Below are 21,881 nucleotides of genomic sequence, written 5' to 3'. Positions count from 1 at the left end.
TCAACGTGTATAACTACAACCAATTAGCAAGTAGGAAATTACCGAGTTTCCTAGTTCAGATGAGTACGTAAACTCGGAAAGTCATTCTATATCTAACCGAAGTATTAAACTATACATTATCGGCAATAATTGTAATTAATGTCAGTTAGCTAAAATACGCGTTGCCAAACATGCTAGCTAGCTAGTCAAGTTACTAACAAAACCACTTTGTCTAAACCTTACTGACGTTGGCTTTAATAGCTCTCCCCAATTCCTGTCAAGCAAACTAGTCTGGGTTGGCCACATGACCGTGTGTTGTTTACCTTGAGTCTTTCAGCAGTCCTGGTTCCTTATCAGCATTTATATATATTATCTCAAATCTTGAAAGCGAAGTTGACTCCAACCCAGCTGCTCAACAAATTTGGCGCGCTACATGGACTTCCGTTCCCGGTGGTATTTACTACAGCGTCACTTCCTGTAAACTGTATGTTTACGGAAGTAAAATAGAGAAGGCTGAGGTTACAATCACAGAGTTTGTACCATAGACAGACACCTCCAAAGACAGTACAGTATGAAGATGGGCTAAAAGTGCTTCTCCAATAGAAGTCCCCGATCTCACGTTTAGGCGACGTCATGGCGAAGTTAGCTAGCTAAGACGTCATCGGGTCTAACGCTTTTCTCACGCCGAACTGCGCATGTGCAAGTCGTCAAATCTTCTTCGATAAGGTTTAAAGGCGTTTAGCATCCAATAAATATTGCATTACCGCCACCTACTAGACTGGAGTATAACTCCCTTATTCTTTGCTTTAAATAATTATTATAATAATGAATAAATAAATAAACAAACAAACAACCTACCACTAAAAACCCACCACACTACTCCACTATTTAAATCTATTTGGTCCTGGGGCGGCAGGTAGCCTAGTGGTTAGAGAGTTGGGTTGCTGGATCGAATCCCCTAGATGATAAGGTAAAAATATGTCGTTCTGCCCTTGAACAAGGCAGTTAACCCACTGTTCCCCGATAGGCTGTCATTGTAAATAAGAATTTATTCTTAACTGACTTGCCTAGTTAAATAAAGGTTGAATAAGGATGGGACACTCCCTGCAATTCTTCTGATGTCAAGTCTCGCACACCCAAATACCTCTCTGCAGCTGCGACGACCCCCTCAATTTTCTGTGACTTACATTCCATCCCTGCAGTACAGTTGATAACAAATGATATTTATACAAAAATCCAATCTTACTGAAACATATATCACAGTCACCCAAGTCATAGACTGTTCTTTCTGCTACAGCACGGCAAACCGTACCAGAGCGCCAAGTCTAGGTCCAAAAGGCTCTTTATAAGCTTCTACCCCAAAGCCTGCTGAACAATTAATCAAATGGGCACCCGGACTATTTACATTGACCCCCCCTTTTTGTTTTTAAACGGCTGCTACTCTCTGTTGATTATCTATGCAGTCACTTCACCCCTACCTACATGTACAAATTACCTCGACTAACCTGTACCCCATACTGACTCGGTACCGGTACCCCCTGTATATAGCCTCGTTATTGTTATTTTATTACTTTTTGTGCCCAAACAATTCGAGCTTCTACTTTTAAAAATCCATCTCTCCAGAAATAAGCCTCTCACTGTTGCAGCCTGTTATAGACCCCCCTCAGGTCCCAGCTGTTATAGACCCCCTCAGGTCCCAGCTGTTATAGACCCCCCTCAGGTCCCAGCTGTTACAGACCCCCCTCAGGTCCCAGCTGTTACAGACCCCCCTCAGCTCCCAGCTGTTACAGACCCCCTCAGCTCCCAGCTGTTACAGACCCCCTCAGCTCCCAGCTGTTACAGACCCCCTCAGCTCCCAGCTGTTAGAGACCCCCCTCAGGTCCCAGCTGTTACAGACCCCCTCAGGTCCCAGCTGTTACAGACCCCCTCAGCTCCCAGCTGTTAGAGACCCCCCTCAGGTCCCAGCTGTTACAGACCCCCCTCAGGTCCCAGCTGTTATAGACCCCCCTTCAGGTCCCAGCTGTTACAGACCCCCTCAGGTCCCAGCTGTTACAGACCCCCCTCAGGTCCCAGCTGTTACAGACCCCCCTCAGGTCCCAGCTGTTACAGACCCCCTCAGGTCCCAGCTGTTACAGACCCCCCTCAGCTCCCAGCTGTTACAGACCCCCCTCAGCTCCCAGCTGTTACAGACCCCCTCAGGTCCCAGCTGTTACAGACCCCCTCAGGTCCCAGCTGTTACAGACCCCCCTCAGGTCCCAGCTGTTACAGACCCCCCTCAGGTCCCAGCTGTTACAGACCCCCTCAGCTCCCAGCTGTTACAGACCCCCCTCAGCTCCCAGCTGTTACAGACCCCCCTCAGCTCCCAGCTGTTACAGACCCCCTCAGCTCCTAGCTGTTACAGACCCCCCTCAGCTCCCAGCTGTTACAGACCCCCTCAGCTCCCAGCTGTTAGAGACCCCCTCAGGTCCCAGCTGTTACAGACCCCCTCAGCTCCCAGCTGTTACAGACCCCCTCAGCTCCCAGCTGTTACAGACCCCCTCAGCTCCCAGCTGTTATAGACCCCCTTCAGGTCCCAGCTGTTACAGACCCCCCCTCAGGTCCCAGCTGTTACAGACCCCCCTCAGGTCCCAGCTGTTACAGACCCCCCTCAGGTCCCAGCTGTTACAGACCCCCTCAGGTCCCAGCTGTTACAGACCCCCCTCAGGTCCCAGCTGTTACAGACCCCCTCAGGTCCCAGCTGTTACAGACCCCCCTCAGGTCCCAGCTGTTATAGACCCCCTCAGGTCCCAGCTGTTACAGACCCCCCTCAGGCCCCAGCTGTTACAGACCCCCTCAGCTCCCAGCTGTTACAGACCCCCTCAGGTCCCAGCTGTTACAGACCCCCTTCAGGTCCCAGCTGTTACAGACCCCCTCAGGTCCCAGCTGTTACAGACCCCCTCAGGTCCCAGCTGTTACAGACCCCCTCAGCTCCCAGCTGTTACAGACCCCCCTCAGCTCCCAGCTGTTACAGACCCCCTCAGCTCCCAGCTGTTACAGACCCCCTCAGCTCCTAGCTGTTACAGACCCCCCTCAGCTCCCAGCTGTTACAGACCCCCTCAGCTCCCAGCTGTTAGAGACCCCCCTCAGGTCCCAGCTGTTACAGACCCCCCTCAGCTCCCAGCTGTTACAGACCCCCCTCAGCTCCCAGCTGTTATAGACCCCCTTCAGGTCCCAGCTGTTACAGACCCCCTCAGGTCCCAGCTGTTACAGACCCCCTCAGGTCCCAGCTGTTACAGACCCCCTCAGGTCCCAGCTGTTACAGACCCCCCTCAGGCCCCAGCTGTTACAGACCCCCTCAGGTCCCAGCTGTTATAGACCCCCCTCAGGTCCCAGCTGTTACAGACCCCCTTCAGGCCCCAGCTGTTACAGACCCCCTCAGGTCCCAGCTGTTACAGACCCCCTCAGGTCCCAGCTGTTACAGACCCCCCTCAGGTCCCAGCTGTTATAAACCCCCTTCAGGTCCCAGCTGTTACAGACCCCCTCAGGTCCCAGCTGTTACAGACCCCCTCAGGTCCCAGCTGTTATAAACCCCCTTCAGGTCCCAGCTGTTACAGACCCCCTCAGGTCCCAGCTGTTACAGACCCCCCTCAGGTCCCAGCTGTTACAGACCCCCTCAGGTCCCAGCTGTTACAGACCCCCCTCAGCTCCCAGCTGTTACAGACCCCCTCAGGTCCCAGCTGTTACAGACCCCCTCAGGTCCCAGCTGTTACAGACCCCCCTCAGGTCCCAGCTGTTACAGACCCCCTCAGGTCCCAGCTGTTACAGACCCCCTCAGGCCCCAGCTGTTACAGACCCCCCCTCAGGCCCCAGCTGTTACAGACCCCCTCAGCTCCCAGCTGTTACAGACCCCCTCAGGTCCCAGCTGTTACAGACCCCCCTCAGGTCCCAGCTGTTACAGACCCCCCTCAGGTCCCAGCTGTTATAGACCCCCTCAGGTCCCAGCTGTTACAGACCCCCTCAGGTCCCAGCTGTTATAGACCCCCCTCAGGTCCCAGCTGTTATAGACCCCCCTCAGGTCCCAGCTGTTACAGACCCCCTCAGCTCCCAGCTGGCGGAACCTCGTTCCGCCAGCGGAACCCCTAGCCAACAGCCAATGGGATCGCATGGCGCGAAATACAAAAACAACTAAAATACCACAATTCAATTTTCTCAAACATACGACTATTTTACACCATTTGAAAGATAAACCTCTCCTGAATCCAACCACGTTGTCCGATTTCAAAAAGGCTTTACAGCGAAAGCAAAACATTAGATTATGTTAGGAGAGTACATAGACAAAAATAACCACACAGCCATTTTCCAAGCAAGCATATATGTCAATAAAACCCAAAACCACAGCTAAATGAAGCACTAACCTTTGATGATCTTCATCAGATGACACTCCTAGGACATTATGTTATACAATACATGTATGTTTTGTTCAATCAAGTTCATATTTATATCCAAAAACAGCTTTTTACATTGGCGCGTGATGTTCAGAAAATGTATTCCCACCAAAAACTTCCGGTGAATTTACAAAAATACTCATCATAAACGTTGACAAAATACATAACAATTATTTTAAGAATTATAGATACAGAACTCCTTTATGCAATCGCTGTGTCAGATTTTAAAATAGCTTTTCGGCGAAAGCACATTTTTCAATATTCTGAGTACATAGCTCAGCCATCACAGAGAGCTATTCAGACACCCGCCAAGTTCGGGGCAATCTAAACTCAGAATTAGAAATATTGTATTACCTTTGCTGATCTTCGTCAGAATGCAATCCCAGGACTGCTACTTCCACAAGAAATGTTGTTTTTGTTCGTAATAATCCATAGTTATGTCCAAATACCTCCATTTTGTTCGTGCGTTCAGGTCACTATCCAAAGGGTAACGCGCGAGCGCAATTCGAGACACAAAAAGTCAAAATGTTCCATTACCGTACTTAGAAGCATGTCAAACGCTGTTTAAAATCAATTTTTATGGTATTTTTTACGTAAAATTGCGATAATATTCTAACCGGACAATAGTGTATTCATTCAAGGAGAAAAAGAAAAAACATACATGCATATCCAATCTCTTTGTCCTCAGGCAGACCATTCAGTAACTGAACTCCTATACTCTGCCCAGAGACAGGAGAAGGCTCAATCCACTTTCTGAAGGCTTTAGACAGCCAATGGAAGCCTTAGAAAGTGCAACGTAACAGCACAGATACTGTATTTTCGAAAGGGACTAGAAAGAAGAACTACATTTCTCAGATCCTACACTTCCTGGTTGACTTTTTCTCAGATTTTTGCCTGCCATATGAGGTCTGTTATACTCACAGACACCATTCAAACAGTTTTAGAAACTTCAGAGTGTTTTCTATCCAAATCTACTAATAATATGCATATTCTCGTTTCTGGGCAAGAGTAGTAACCAGTTTAAATTGGGTACGTTTTTTCATCCGGCCGTGAAAATACTGCCCCCTATCCATATCAGGTTAACATACACTTACACGGAACCCAAACCGGCTGCGCACGTGCGCCATCGTGCATACATTTATTTTGTACCTGAAATGCACAAGGTCCCCTACTCCGACAATTAATCCACACATAAAACGGCCAACCGACTCGTTTCTAGTCATCTCTCCTCCTTCCAGGCTTTTTCATCTTTGAACTTAAATGGTGATCGGCATCTAAACTTTCATAGTATTACCACGACAACTGGCAAAACATTTAATCTTTCAATCACCCACGTGGGTATTATAACCAATGAGGAGATGGCACGTGGGTACCTGCTTCTATAAACCAATGAGGAGATGGGAGAGGCAGGACTTGCAGCGTGATCTGCATCAGAAATAGAAAGGAGTTCAATTTTAGCCCTTGGCATCACAGACGCTCGTTGGTGCGTGCGAGCAGTGTGGGTGCAATAATTGAATAACATGGATTTCAAAATGTATTTTACGACGCTCGCGCACAGGACGTGTCCGGTCTAGTCAGCATATTAGGTTGGAGTCATTAAAACTTGTTTTTCAACCACTCCACAAACTTTTTGTTAACAAACTATAGTGTTGGCAAGTCGGTTAGGACATCCACTTTGTGCATGACATAAGTAATTTTTCCAACAATTGTTTACAGACAGATTATTTCACTTATAATTCAGCGTATCACAATTCCAGTGGGTCAGAAGTTTACATACACTAAGTTGACTGTGCCTTTAAACAGCTTTGAAAATTCCAAAAAATGATGTCATGGCTTTAGAAGCTTCTGATAGGCTAATTGACATAATTTGAGTCAATTGGAGGTGTACCTGCAGATGTATTTCAAGGCCTAACTGCAATGTGTAGACTTTCCCAGATACAGTTTATGTCGTCCTGTCATCAGTAATAATGTCTCAGACGCCAACTGATCTGACATCATATTCATTAAGTACCAACGCATATTTTCAACTGGTTGGATTACTGAAATATGGTTCAGTTTCCCACCTTTCGATGTTACCAGCCTCTCTGTTAACAAAGGGATTTTCAAGTCACATCGGTAGAGTAGACAGGGGAAAAAGGGGAAAGGTATTTATGGGGGTCATAAACCTCCCCCAACAGGCCAACATCATGACACTAGGCAGGTGTGTGCCTTTCCAAATGATGTTCAATCAATTGAATTTACCACAGGTGGATTCCAATCAAGTTGTAGAAACATCTAAAATGATGATCAATGGAAACAGGATGCACCTAAGCTCAATTTCCAGTTTCATAGCAAAGGGTCTGAATACTTATGAAAATAAGGTGTTCCTGTCCTTTTTTTTTAATACATTTGCAAAATTTTCTAAAAAACCTTTCGGTTTGTCATTATGGGGTATTGTGATGTCATTATGGGGTATTGTGATGTCATTATGGGGTATTGTGATGTCATTATGGGGTATTGTGATGGCATTATGGGGTATTGTGATGTCATTATGGGGTATTGTGATGTCATTATGGGGTATTGTGTGTAGATTGAGAGGAGAAAGTAATTTAATTTGTTTTAGAATAAGGCTGTAACATAACAAAATCTGGAAAAAGTCAAGGGGTCTGAATACTTTCCAAATGCACTATATATACACTGAACAAAAATATAATCCTAACATGCAACAATTTCAAAGGTTTTACTGAGTTACAGTTCACATAAGGTCAACTGAATAATTAAATTTGGCCCTAATCTATTGATTTCAAATGACTGGGAATACAAGTTATTATCTGGTGTGACCACCATTTGCCTCATGCAGCGCGACACATCTGCTTCGCATAGTTGATCAGGCTGTTGATTGTGGCCTGTGGAATGTTGTCATCATGGCTGTGCGAAGTTTCTGGATATTGGCAGGAAGTGGAACACTGTCATACATGTCAATCCAGAGCATCCCAAACATGCTCAATGGGTGACATGTCTGGTGAGTATAGAGCCATGGAAGATATGGGACATTTTCATCTTCCATGAAATGTGTACAGATCCTTGCGACATGGGGCCATGAATTATCATGCTGAAACATGAGGTGATGGCGGCGGATAAATGGCACGACAATGGGCCTCAGGATCTCCTCACGGTATCTCTGTGCGTTCAAATTGCCATCGATAAAATTCAATTGTGTTCATTGTCCGTAGCTTATGCCTGCCCCATACCATAACCCCACCATGGGGCACTCTATTCACAACCGCTTGCCCACACAACGCCATACACGTGGTCTACGGTTGAGGTTGGTTTGAAGTACTGCCAAATTCTCTAAAATTACGTTGGAGAACGCTTATGGTAGAGAAATGAACATTCAATTCTCTGGCAACAGCTCTGGTGGACATTCCTGCAGTCAGCATGCCAACTGCACGCTCCCTCAAAACTTGAGACATCTGGCATTGTGTTGTGTGGCAAAACTGCACATTTTAGAGTGGCCTTTTATTGTCCCCAGCACAAGGTGCACCTGTGTAATGATCATGCTGTTTAATCAGCTTCTTGATATGCCACACCTGTCAGGTGGATGGATTATCTTGGCTAAGGAGAAATGCTCACTAACAGGGACGTAAACAAATGTGTGGACAACATTTTAGAGCAATAAGCTTTTTGTGCATCTGGAACATCTCTGGGATTTTTTATTTCAGCTCATGAAACATGGGATCAACACTTTTATATTTTTGTTCAGTGTATAATATATTACATATAACAAAGCTATAATATATATATATTAATATAGGACTCTCCACAACAGCACCATAGTAGCTCACTTTGACTCAATTTATTCAGCAATAATTCCCATGGCAACGGTACATCCAGCTTCACTTCTTTGTGCGTTTCACTTGTTTTCAGATGATGTCATGTAAATACACAACGTTTCCTGTTCAGAATGTTTGTTAACAGGTTAGAAAATAATAACATGTCCAGGGGAAGAAGGGGATTGGCCGAGCGCTTAGTCAGGGGGTGATGTCATAAATAAAGCCCCTCCCACCCTGTAAATGAAGACTCCACCCATCCTAGATCAGCTGATCATAGAGCAGGGGCCTCCAACCTTTTCTAGCATAAGAGCTAGAAATGTCTTCAGCTACTCATTTATTTCTAGCTTTCAAATAGGCACATTCTCCTCTTTCCTGCTACTCAGAAAGTGGTGAACTGTGTTTTCTGTCAATATACCTGGTCAAATAACAGTTCATTCATAAACAACTCTAAGGGGGGCAATAAAATCAGTTTTTTTTCTCTCCTAAATGATGGTCTCAGTTTTCCTGGTTTTGGATTACTATTATTTTTCACTTAATATTACAATAGTTCATAGAGAAACAACGCCATTTTATGTTTTGAGTCAATGTCAATGCTGAAATCACATCAGAAGACCTATAGAGCCCCACAGTGGTGTCATAATGGATGTTCTGAGTCCATGTCAATGCTGAAATCACATAAGGCCATTTTATGGGCGTCTGGAAGAAAACTAACAAATTTAGACTTTTTGGGGTGTAATTCCCCTTTAACTGTGCATCTGGCCCTTTAATTGAGGAATGTCCCGTCTAATGTGCTGATCTACTGATGGTTCTGGACTGCTGCTGCTCAGTTCATGGCAGAGTTAACAAACAACAGATTCAGATGATGTACACTGCTCAAAAAAATAAAGGGAACACTTAAACAACACAATGTAACTCCAAGTCAATCACAGTTCTGTGAAAATCAAACTGTCCACTTAGGAAGCAACACTGATTGACAATAAATTCCACATGCTGTTGTGCAAATAGAATCGACAACAGGTGGAAATGATAGGCAATTAGCAAGACACCCCCAATAAAGGAGTGGTTCTGCAGGTGGTAACCATAGACCACTTCTCAGTTCCTATGCTTCCTGGCTGATGTTTTGGTCACTTTTGAATGCTGGCGGTGCTTTCACTCTAGTGGTAGCAGGAGACGGAGTCTACAACCCACACAAGTGGCTCAGGTAGTGCAGCTCATCCAGGATGGCACATCAATGCGAGCTGTGGCAAGAAGGTTTGCTGTGTTTGTCAGCGTAGTGTCCAGAGCATGGAGGCGCTACCAGGAGACAGGCCAGTACATCAGGAGACGTGGAGGAGGCCGTAGGAGGGCAACAACCCAGCAGCAGGACCGCTACCTCCGCCTTTGTGCAAGGAGGTGCAGGAGAAGCACTGCCAGAGCCCTGCAAAATGACCTCCAGCAGGCCACAAATGTGCATGTGTCTGCTCAAACGGTCAGAAACAGACTCCATGAGGGTGGTATGAGGGCCCGACGTCCACAGGTGGGGGTTGTGCTTACAGCCCAACACCGTGCAGAACGTTTGGCATTTGCCAGAGAACACCAAGATTGGCAAATTCGCCACTGGCGCCCTGTGCTCTTCACAGATGAAAGCAGGTTCACACTAAGCATGTGACAGACGTGACAGTCTGGAGACGCCGTGGAGAACGTTCTGGTGCCTGCAACATCCTCCAGCATGACCGGTTTGGCGGTGGGTCAGTCATGGTGTGGGGTGGCATTTCTTTGGGGGGCCGCACAGCCCTCCATGTGCTCGCCAGAGGTAGCCTGACTGCCATTAGGTACCGAGATGAGATCCTCAGACCCCTTGTGAGACCATATGCTGGTGCGGTTGGCCCTGGGTTCCTCCTAATGCAAGACAATGCTAGACCTCATGTGGCTGGAGTGTGTCAGCAGTTCCTGCAAGAGGAAGGCATTGATGCTATGGACTGGCCCACCCGTTCCCCAGACCTGAATCCAATTGAGCACATCTGGGACATCATGTCTCGCTCCATCCACCAATGTCACGTTGCACCACAGACTGTCCAGAAGTTGGCGGATGCTTTAGTCCAGGTCTGGGAGGAGATACCTCAGGAGACCATCCGCCATCTCATCAGGAGCATGCCCAGGCGTTGTAGGGAGGTCATACAGGCACGTGGAGGCCACACACACTACTGAGCCTCATTCTGACTTGTTTTAAGGACATTACATCAAAGTTGGATCAGCCTGTAGTGTGGTTTTCCACTTTAATTTTGAGTGTGACTCCAAATCCAGACCTCCATGGGTTGATAAATTGGATTTCCATTGATTATTTTTGTGTGATTTTGTTGTCAGTATATTCAACTATGTAAAGAAAAAAGTATTTAATAAGATTATTTCATTCATTCTGATCTAGGATGTGTTGTTTAAGTGTTCCCTTTATTTTTTTGAGCAGTGTACTTACTCATGATATGCTTCTACCAGGTAAGCCTACTTTGCAGTTAACATTTAATTGAGAAGGTTTTGGGGAAAGTATTTCTGTAAAACCCCAAGATGGTTACCATATCAACTGGCTACACACTGAGTGATAGAAAAACATGCGCACCACACAGACAGAGGCAATATTGCTGGAAACTAATTGGTAGATTTTGGCTTTTTTTAAGCCAATAGTCGCTAACCAGGGGTGGGATAATGTCAATGTTGTTTAGATAGTAGTTGGGAGCTTGCTGTGTCTGATACTGAAAATTGCATGTACTTTCAACATTGTTTGGCGAGCTACTCATAGGTGGGCTGGTAGCTACTGGTAGATGGACCTATTGGAGCCCCCTATCATAGAGCATCACAAGGTAGATCAGCTGATCATAGATCATTATATGGTAGATCAGCTGATCATAGAGCATCACAAGGTAGATCAGCTGATCATAGAGCATCACAAGGTAGATCAGCTGATCATAGATCATTATATGGTAGATCAGCTGATCATAGAGCATCACAAGGTAGATCAGCTGATCATAGATCATTATATGGTAGATCAGCTGATCATAGATCATCACAATGTAGATCAGCTGATCATAGATCATTATATGGTAGATCAGCTGATCATAGAGCATCACAAGGTAGATCAGCTGATCATAGATCATTATATGGTAGATCAGCTGATCATCACAATGTAGATCAGCTGATCATAGAGCCTCACAAGGTAGATCAGCTGATCATAGAGCATCACAATGTAGATCAGCTGATCATAGAGCCTCACAAGGTAGATCAGCTGATCACAGATCATTATATGGTAGATCAGCTGATCATAGAGCATCATAAGGTAGATCAGCTGATCATAGATCATCACAATGTAGATCAGCTGATCATAGAGTATCACAATGTAGATCAGCTGATCATAGAGCATCACAATGTAGATCAGCTGATCATAGAGTATCACAATGTAGATCAGCTGATCATAGAGCATCACAATGTAGATCAGCTGATCATAGAGCCTCACAAGGTAGATCAGCTGATCATAGATCATTATATGGTAGATCAGCTGATCATAGAGCATCATAAGATAGATCAGCTGATCATAGAGTATCACAATGTAGATCAGCTGATCATAGAGCATCACAATGTAGATCAGCTGATCATAGAGCATCACAAGGTAGATCAGCTGTTCTCAGCTCCATACCTGGAGGTCACGGCTAGTTGTCATCTTCCCTCTGTAATCAGGGATTCAGACCTGCTATAGGTGACTGAACTCTGGCCAATCAGTGACATTCATCAATCACCTACCATCTACTGATCAGAGGGGCTGGGCTAGTGTGTGTCTATAGCAGGCTGATCAGAGGGGCTATGGTGTGTGTGTGTGTGTGTGTGTGTGTGTGTGTGTGTGTGTGTGTGTGTGTGTCTCTTTGCTAACGTACTCGTAGCTCCAATCTCATCTTTTTTTAAACTTTAAACACAATCTTCTCCCAACTGTAACAGTTACCTTTATAAACAACGTTGTAGTGACATCACAGCCTCTGGGCTAAACTGTAACTATGTCAATAAATACAGTTATGGAGGGGGGAGAGACAGAGATAGAGGGAAAAGTGTCTTATATTCTGAGGGGAGTGAGTCCTGCCTCACCCCTTTAAGGGGGAGGGGGGAGTGTCCTTGTGGTGGGCCAGCCAATCACAGAAACATGATGAACGGTTTCCACCAATCAGCTTGGCGACGGCTCCAGCCAACCACAGTGTGGCCTGGTGAGGGTGTTATCCAATCAGAGCAGCATGGTGACAGGCTTCTCCAGGAACTTCCTGAACTCTGCGAGCCACTGAGCTCCGACCGCTCCGTCCACCACGCGATGGTCACAACTCAACGTCACCGACATCATGCTGGCCACGTCAAACCTACACACACACACACACAGACACACACACACACCACACAGTAAATAACAGAACGTATGATTAACCTTTAGTTTTAAAGGCCCTGTCCAGTCAATTCATGGGTTGTTATAACTGTTCTACAGATGCCACAGGGGCAGCCATATTGGTGCCTGAAAGTCAAGTGGTGCCCAGTCATTTTGAACGGAGGCTAATGACTGTTTACATCAAATTACACCAGTGTGATTTGGAAACACGATGACATTGCTCAAGTAGGCAAATATTTAGTAGGAACAACTTTGCCATCATCATGTTGTCCCATTTCCTTTAGACGGATGGCAATGTTGTCATTTTCATCAGCATCAATTGACAATGGCTCGAGTAGAACACTTAGTCGGGCGTCCAACGATAATGTGACGAAACCTGCAACCCTATTAATATATCGCGATGACGTCACAATATCACATTCAATCATGTCAACGATGACATCACATTCAATCATGTCAACGATGACATCACATTCAATCATGTCAACGATGACATCACATTCAATCATGTCAACGATGACATCACATTCAATCATGTCAGCGATGAGCCATTATCATTTACCTGATGACAAGACATCACAGGTTTTGGTAACATAGGATGGATTAGGATTAGGATGGGTTAGGATTAGGATGGGTTAGGATGGGTTAGGATTAGGATGGGTTAAGATTAGGATGGGTTAGGATTAGGATGGGTTAGGATTAGGATGGGTTAGGATTAGTTAGGATTGGGATGGGTTAGGATTAGGATGGGTTAGGATTAGGATGGGTTAAGATGGGTTAGGATTAGGATGGGTTAAAATGGGTTAGGATTAGGATGGGTTAGGATTAGGATATGTTAGGACAGGTTAGGATTAGGATGGGTTGGGATTAGGATGGGTTGGGATTAGGATGGGTTAGGATGGGTTAGGATGGGTTAGGATTAGGATGGGTTAGGATGGGTTAGGATTAGGATGGGTTAGGATTAGGATGGGTTAGGATTAGGATGGGTTAAGATGGGTTAGGATTAGGATATGTTAGGACAGGTTAGGATTAGGATGGGTTAGGAAGGGGTAGGATGGGTTAGGATGGGTTAGGATTAGGATGGGTTGGGATTAGGATGGGTTAGGATTAGGATGGGTTAGGATTAGGATGGGTTAGGATGGGTTAGGATTTGGATGGGTTAGGATTAGGATGGGTTAGGACAAGTTAGGATTAGGATGGGTTAGGAAGGGGTAGGATGGGTTAGGATTAGGATGGGTTAGGATGGGTTAGGATTAGGATGGGTTAGGATTAGGATGGGTTAGGATGGGTTAGGGTTAGGATGGGTTAGGATTAGGATGGGTTAGGATTAGGATGGGTTAGGATGGGTTAGGATTTGGATGGGTTAGGATGGGTTAGGATGGGTTAGGACAAGTTAGGATTAGGATGGGTTAGGATGGGTTAGGATTAGGATGGGTTAGGATTAGGATTAGGATGGGTTAGGATGGGTTAGGATGGGTTAGGATGGGTTAGGATGGGTTAGGATTAGGATGGATTAAGATGGGTTAGGATTAGGATGGGTTAGGATGGTTAGGACGGGTTAGGATGGGTTAGGACGGGTTAGGGTTAGGATGGGTTAGGACAGGGTTAGGTTAGGATGGGTTAGGACAGGGTTAGGTTAGGATGGGTTAGGACAGGGTTAGGTTAGGATGGGTTAGGGTTAGGATGGGTTAGGACATGTTAGGGTTAGGACGGGTTAGGACAGGTTAGGGTTAGGATGGGTTAGGACAGGTTAGGGTTAGGATGGGTTAGGAAAGGTTAGGGTTGGAATGGGTTAGGACAGGTTAGGGTTAGGATGGTTAGAACATGTTAGGGTTAGAATGGTTAGGATTTATTATGGATCCCCATTAGCCAAGGTAGAAACGACTCTTCCTGAGGTCCGGCAAATTTAAGGCAGTTATACAATTTTCAAAAACTACAACAGATTAATTACAGAATTCACAAAACAGTAAGTGTGTTCCTTCAGGCCCATACTCCACTACAACACAAAACTCATGTGTACGTGTGTGTATAGTGTGTATGTTATCATGTGTGTGTGTCTCTTCCCAGTCCCCGTTGTTCCATAAGGTGTATTTTTATCTGGTTTTAAATCTGATTCTACTGCTGCATCAGTTACCTGATGTGGAATAGAGTTCCATGTAGTCATGGCTCTATGTAGTACTGTGCACCACCCATAGTCTGTTCTGGACTTGGGGACTGTGAAGAGACCTCTGGTGGCATGTCTTGTGGGGTATGGATGGGTGTTGGCTGTGTGGTTTTAAAAATCGGTGGCATGTCTTGTGGGGTATGTGGGTGTGAGCTGTGTGCCAGTAGTTTAGACAGACCTCTGGTGGCATGTCTTGTGGGGTATAGATGGGTGTCCGAACTGTGTGCCAGTATTTTAAAAACAGACAGCTCGGTACATTCAGCTTATCAAAACCTCTTACAAAAACAAATAGTGAGGAAGTCAATCTCTCCTCTACTTTCAGCCAGGAGAGATTGACATGCATATTATTAATATTAGCTCTCTGTGTACAGCCAAGGGCCAGCCGTGCTGCCCTGTTCTGAGACAACTGTAATTTTCCGCAGTCCCTCTTTGTGGCACATGACCACACGACTGAACTGATATCCGTTTGAGACAAAACTAAGGCCTGTAGGACCTGCCTTGTTGATAGTGTTGTTAAGAAGGTAGAAACTAAGGCCTGTAGAACCTGCCTTGTTGATAGTGTTGTTAGGAAGGTAGAAACTAGGGCCTGTAGGACCTGCCTTGTTGATAGTGTTGTTAAGAAGGTAGAAACTAGGGGCTGTAGGACCTGCCTTGTTGATAGTGTTGTTAAGAAGGTAGAGCAGCGCTTTATTATGGACAGACTTCTCCCCATCTTAGCTACTGTTGTATCAATATGTTTTGACCATGACAGTTTACAATCCAGGGTTACTCCAAGCAGTTTAGTCACCTCAACTTGCTCCATTTCCACATTATTCATTACGAGATGTAGTTGAGGTTTAGTGAATGATTGGTCCCAAATACAATGCTTTTAGTTGTATAAATATTTCGGACTACCTTATTCCTGCCACACACTGAAACTAACTGCAGCTCTTAGATAAGTGTTGGAGTCGTTTCAGTCGCTGTAGAACAGAGCCTTGCAAAAGTATTCATCCCTCTTGGCGTTTTTCCTATTTTGTTGCATTACAACTTGAAATTGACATTTATTTTTATTTGGATTTCATGTAATGGACATACACCAAATAGTCTAAATTGGTGAAGTGAAATGAAAAACTTGTTTAAAAAAATGATTATAAATAAAATATGGAAAGGTGGGGTGTGCATATGTATTCACCCCTTTTGCTATGAAGCCCCTAAATAAGATCTGGTGCAACCAATTACCTTCAGAAGTCACATAATTAGTTAAATAAAGTCCACCTGTGTGCAATCTAAGTGTCACATGATCTCAGTATATATACACCTGTTCTGAAAGGCCCCAGAGTCTGCAACACCATCCGCATACATAGACACTCTGGCTTTACTCAAAGCCAGTGGTATGTCATTAATAAAAATTGAAAAAGCAAGGGGCCTAGACAGCTACCCTGGGGAATTCCTGATTCTACTTGGATTATATTTGAGAGGCTTCCATTCAAGAAAATCCTCTGTATTCTGTTATACAAGTAAATATTTATCCACATTATAACAGGGGGTGTAAAGCCATAACACATATGTTTTTCCAGCAGCAGACTTTGATCAATAATATCAAAAGCTGCACTTAAGTCTAACAAGACAGCCCCCACAATCATTTAATCATAAATTCTCTCAGCCAATCATCAGTAATTTGTGTAAATGCCGTACTTGTTGTGTGTCCTTCCCTATAAGCGTGCTGAAAGTCTTTTGTCAATTTGTTTACAGTAAAATAGCATTGTATCTGATCAAACACCATTTTTTCCCAGAAGTTTACTAAGGGTTGGTAACAGGCTGATTGGTCAGCTATTTGAGCCAGTAAAGGGGGCTTTACTATTCTTGGGTAGCAGAATGACTTTAGTTTAAGATGGGTTAGGACATGTTAGGGTTAGGATGGGTGTCCCTGGGGAAGAACAGTTTGAAGACCCCTGGTAGTGTAGTTACCCTTTCTCATTGTCAGCGGGCAGCAGTCTCTTCTCTGAGCCCCCTACTGCCAGGATACAGGCCTGGGGTAGTACTATAGTCTAGTATAGTGTAGTTATAGTATTGTGGTAGTGTAGTTACCCGTTCTCATTATCAGCGGGCAGCAGTCTCTTCTCTGAGCCCCCTACTGCCAGTATACAGGCCTGGGGTAGTACTATAGTCTAGTATAGTGTAGTTATAGTAGTATAGTGGTAGTGTAGTTACCCTTTCTCATTGTCAGCAGGCAGCAGTCTCTTCTCTGAGCCCCCTACTGCCAGGATACAGGCCTGGGGAGGGTTGATGATGGCTGAGAAGTTCTTGACGCCAAACATTCCCAGGTTAGAGATGGTAAACGTGCCTCCCTGAAACACAGTTTTAGAGGATTCAGCTCCTGGAACCTGTGGGACCACCTAATGCTGCAGAAGTGTTTAACACATTTGTTTTTAGTGTGTAATCATTGTGTGTTTTAGTGTGTAGTTGGTAGTTACCTGGAACTCGTGCGGCTGGAGTTTCCCGTCGCGGGCCTTGGCAGCCAGGGCTGAGACATCAGAGCTGATAGCAGCCAGTCCCTTGGTGTGGGCGTTGAACACGATGGGCGTTATCAGACCGTTGGGTGTACTCACCGCCACACTCACGTCCACCACATGGTTCCTACACACACACACACACACACACACACACACACACACACACACACACACACACACACACACTAAAACTTGACCTATTCAAAAATGTGTTTTTGGGTGGTGTGTGTTATTGGTTACTGTATGTATGCACAGTGCCTTCAGAAAGTATCCACATCCCTTGAATTTTTCTACATTTTGTGTTACAACCCAAATTTAAAATGGATTAAATTTAGATTTTGTGTCATTGAAATTATGTTTGTAGAACTTTCGAAATGTATAAAAAAAATGTAAAGCTGAAATGTATTGAGTCAAAAAGCATTCAACCCCTGTTGTTATGGCAAGCCGAAATATGTTCAGGAGTAAAAATGTACTTAACAAATGACATACATTGCATGGACTCCGCGTTCAATAATTGTGGTTAACGTGACTTTTGAATAACGACCCCATTTCTGAACCCCACACATACGGTGTTTTCAGACCCATTGACTTTTTCCACATTTTGTTACATTACAGCCTTATTCAAAAATGGATTAAAAAATGTTTTTCCCTCATCAATCTACACACAATACCCCATAATGACATTACAATACCCCATAATGACATTACAATACCCCATAATGACATCACAATACCCCATAATGACATCACAATACCCCATAATGACATCACAATACCCCATAATGACATCACAATACCCCATAATGACAAAGCAAAAACAGGTTTTTAGAAAATATATATAAAAAGTATTTAGTACTTTGTTGAAGCACCTTTGGCAGTGATTACAGCCTTGAGTCTTCTTGGTTATGACGCTACAAGCTTTGCACACCTGTATTTGGGGAGTTTCTCCCATTCTTCTTTGCAGATCCGCTCAGGTTGGATGGGGAACGTTGCTGCAGAGCCATTTCCAGGTCTCTCCAGAGATGTTAGATCAGGTTCAAGTCCGGGCTCTGGCTGGGCCACTCAAGGACATTCAGAGACTTGTCCCGAAGCCACTCCTGCGTTGTCTTGGTTGTGTGCTTAGGGTCGTTGTCCTGTTGGAAGGTGAACCTTTGCCCCCAGTCTGAGGTCCTGGGAGCTCTGGGGCAGGTTTTCAACAAAGATCTCTCTGTACTTTGCTCCATTCATCTTTGCCTTGATCCTGACTAGTCTACCAGTCCCTGCCGCTGAAAAACATCCCAACAGCATGATGCTGCCACAACCATGTTTCACCATAGGGAAGGTGCCAGGTTTCCTCCAGACATGACGCTGGGTATTCAGGCCAAAGTTCAATCTTGGTTTCATCAGACCAGAGAACCTTGTTTCTCATGGTCAGAGTCTTTAGGTGCCTTTTGTCAAACTCCAAGATGGCTGTCATGTGCCTTTTACTGAGGAGTGGCTTCCGTCTGGCCACTCTACCATAAAGGCCTGATTGGTGGAGTGCTGCAGAGATGGTTGTCCTTCTGGAAAGTTCTCCCATCTCCACAGAGGAACTATGGAGCTCTGTCAGAGTGACCATCGGGTTCTTGGTCACCTCCCTGACCAAGGCCCTTCTCCCCTGATTGGTCAGTTTGGCTGGGCGGCCGGCTCTAGGAAGAGTCTTGGTGGTTCCAAATTTCTTCCATTTAAGAATGATGGAGGACACGGTGTTCTTGGGGACCATCAATGCTGCAGAAATGTTTTGGTACCCTTCCCCAGATCTGTGCCTCGACACAATCCTGTCTTGAGCATCACGGACAATTCCTTCGATCTCATGGCTTGGTTTTTGCTCTGACATGCACTGTCAGCTGTGGGACCTTATATAGACAGGTGTTTGCCTTTCCAAATCATGTCCAATCAATTGAATTTACCAGAGGTGGACTCCAATCCAGTTGTACAAACATCTCAAGACTGATCAATGGGAACAGGATGCACCTGAGCTCAATTTCAAGTCTCATAGCAAAGGGTCTGAATACTTATGTAAATAAGGTATGTTTTTTTTGTTTTTAATGCATTTGCAAACATTTCTAAAAACTAGTTTTTGCTTTGTCATAATGGGGTATAGTGTGTAGATTGCTGAGGATTTTTTTTAAAATCCATTTCATTATAAGGCTGTAACGTACCAACATGTGTAAAAGGTCAAGGCGTCTGAATACTTTCCTAAAGCACTGTACAATGGTCTGTAAGGTCCCTCAGTTGAGCAGTGGACTTCAAACACAGATTCAACCACAAAGACCAGGGAGGTTTTCCAATGCCTCGCAAAAAAGGGCATCTATTGGTAGATGTGTAAACATTTTAAAAGCAGACACTGAATATCACTTTGAGCATGGTGAAGTTATTAATTACACTTTGGATGGTGTATCAATACACCCAGTCACTACAAAGATACAGGCGTCCTTCCTAACTCAATTGCCGGAGAGGAAGGAAACCGCTCAGGTGGGCCTACCAAGTGGCGCAGTGTTCTAAGGCACTGCATCGCAGTGCTAGCTGTGCCACTAGAGATCCTGGATCGAGTCCAGGCTCTGTCGCAGCCGGCCGCGACCGGGAGACCCATGGGGCGGTGCACAATTGGCCCAGCGTCGTCCGGGTTAGGGGAGGGTTGGTCCCATTGCGCTCTAGCAACTCCTTGGCAGGCCGGGCATAATGCACGCTGACCAGGTGTTTCCTCAGACACATTGGTGCGGCTGGCTTCCGGGTTAAGCGGTCATTGTGTCAAGAAGCAGTGCGGCTTGGCTGGGAGGACACACGGATCTCAACCTTCGCCTCTCCCGAGTCCGCACGGGAGTTGCAGCGATGGGACAAGACTAACTACCAATTGGATACCACGAAATGGGGGAGAAAAAGGAGTAATTTCTTTTTTAAAGGAACCCGCTCAGGGACTTCACCAGTCACCAATGGTGGCTTTAAAACAGTTAGAGTTTAATGGCTGTTAAAACGTTGTAGTTACTCCACAATACTAACCTAAATGACAGAGTGAAAAGAAGGAAGCCTGTATAGAACAAGGCACTTAAGTAATACTGCAAAACCTTTTTTGTCCAGAATATAAAGCCTTATGTTTGAGGCAAATCCAACACAACACATCACGGAGTACCACTCTTCATATTTTCAAGCATAGTGGTGACTGCATCATGTTATGGGTATGCTTGTCATCTTTAAGGACTGGGGAGTTTTCAGGATAAAAAATAAACAGAATGGAGCTAAGCACAGGAACAATCCTAGAGGAAAACCTGGTTCAGTCTGCTTTCCACCAGACACGGAGAGATGAATTCACCTTTCAGCAGGACAATAACCTAAAACACAAGGCCACATCTACACTGGAGTTGCTTATCAAGAAGACAATGAATGTTTCTGAGTGGCCTAGTTACAGTTTTGACTAATATCAGATTGAAAATCTATGACAAGACTTGAAAATGGTTGTCTAGCAAAGATCAACAACCAACTTGACAGAGCTTGAAGAATTCCTTAAAGAATAAATGGGCAAATGTTGCCCAATCTAGAAAGACACAGCTGTAATCGCCGCCAAAGGTGCTTCTACAAAGTATTGACTCAGGGGTGTGAATACTTATGTAAATGAGATGTCTGTAGTTAATTTTCAATACATTTACAAAAATGTCTAAAAACTTGTTTTCACTTTGTCATTATGGGGTATTGAGTGTAGATGGGTGAGAGAAAAATCAAACAACAAAATGTGGAAAAAGTCAAGGGCTGGGAATACTTTCTGAAGGAGCGCGGGAGACGGGTAGCGCGGGAGACGGGGAGCGCGGGAGACGAGAGACGGGCAGCGCGGGAGACGAAAGACGGGGAGCGCGCGGGAGACGGGGAGTGCGGGAGACGAGAGACGGGGAGCGCGCGGGAGACGGGGAGCGCGCGCTCAGACGGGGAGCGCGCGCTCAGACGGGGAGCGCGCGCTCAGACGGGGAGCGCGCGCTCAGACGGGGAGCGCGCGGGAGACAGGGGGAGCGCGGGAGACAGGGAGCGCGGGAGACAGGGAGCGCGGGAGACAGGGAGCGCGGGAGACAGGGAACGCGGGAGACAGGGAACGCGGGAGACAGGGAACGCGGGAGACAGGGAGCGCGGGAGACAGGGAGCGCGGGAGACAGGGAGCAAGAGAGAGGGAGCGCGAGGGAAACGGGGAGCGCGAGGGAAACGGGGAGTGCGAGGGCAAAACACACATTTCTTTCCACAGGACTGTGGGGTGAGACAGGGATGCAGCTTAAGCCCCACCCTCTTCAACATATATATCACTGAATTGGCGAGGGCACTAGAACAGTCTGCAGCACCCGGCCCTCACCCAACTAGAATCTGAAGTCAAATGTCTACTGTTTGCTCATGATGTGGTGCTTCTGTCCCCAACCAACCATGGCCTATAGCAGCACCAATATCTTCTGCACAGATTCAGTCAGACCTCGGCCCTGACAGTAAATCTCAATAAGACAAAAATAATGGTGTTCCAAAAAGGTCCAGTTGCCAGGACCACAAATACAAATTCCATCTAGATACTGTTGCCCTGGAGCAGGTATTTCCAAACTGGGCGGGCAATTCTGTTTGGGGTATGCCAAATAA

The 21,881-nt window shown here is 45.5% G+C and overlaps 2 protein-coding genes and 1 long non-coding RNA gene across 4 annotated transcripts in view; 1 reads left to right on the top strand and 2 right to left on the bottom strand.

Annotated features, from left to right (window-relative positions):
* The window catches only part of chek1 (checkpoint kinase 1), a 44,488-nt gene extending 43,915 nt beyond the window's left edge, over positions 1-573 (bottom strand). Inside the window, exon 1 of one of the 2 annotated variants that reach the window (XM_014129921.2) lies at positions 303-573. The gene's annotated coding sequence lies outside the window, so the exon portion shown is untranslated. The remainder of the gene's footprint in view (positions 1-302) is intronic. The other variant, XM_045690328.1, reaches the window with a different exon arrangement.
* A 10,398-nt stretch (positions 574-10,971) lies between these two features.
* On the top strand, positions 10,972-11,551 carry LOC123725218 (uncharacterized). Its single transcript, XR_006757744.1, has 3 exons — positions 10,972-11,049; positions 11,140-11,349; positions 11,523-11,551. It is a non-coding gene; the product is annotated as an uncharacterized lncRNA (long non-coding RNA).
* A 606-nt stretch (positions 11,552-12,157) lies between these two features.
* Positions 12,158-21,881, bottom strand: part of LOC106563967 (dihydrolipoyllysine-residue acetyltransferase component of pyruvate dehydrogenase complex, mitochondrial) — a 42,864-nt gene continuing 33,140 nt past the window's right edge. Inside the window, exons 12-14 of the mRNA XM_045690327.1 lie at positions 17,223-17,385; positions 16,960-17,096; positions 12,158-12,582 (exon numbers count right to left, since the gene is read on the bottom strand). Of these exons, the coding sequence (XP_045546283.1) occupies positions 12,453-12,582; positions 16,960-17,096; positions 17,223-17,385 (430 nt within the window). The 3' untranslated portion in view covers positions 12,158-12,452. The remainder of the gene's footprint in view (positions 12,583-16,959; positions 17,097-17,222; positions 17,386-21,881) is intronic.

Source organism: Salmo salar, chromosome ssa11 (assembly GCF_905237065.1).
Source record: "Salmo salar chromosome ssa11, Ssal_v3.1, whole genome shotgun sequence".
Classification (NCBI taxonomy): domain Eukaryota; kingdom Metazoa; phylum Chordata; class Actinopteri; order Salmoniformes; family Salmonidae; genus Salmo; species Salmo salar.
Note: the sequence above shows the minus strand (reverse complement) of the source record. Positions and strands in the feature narration are given on the sequence as shown.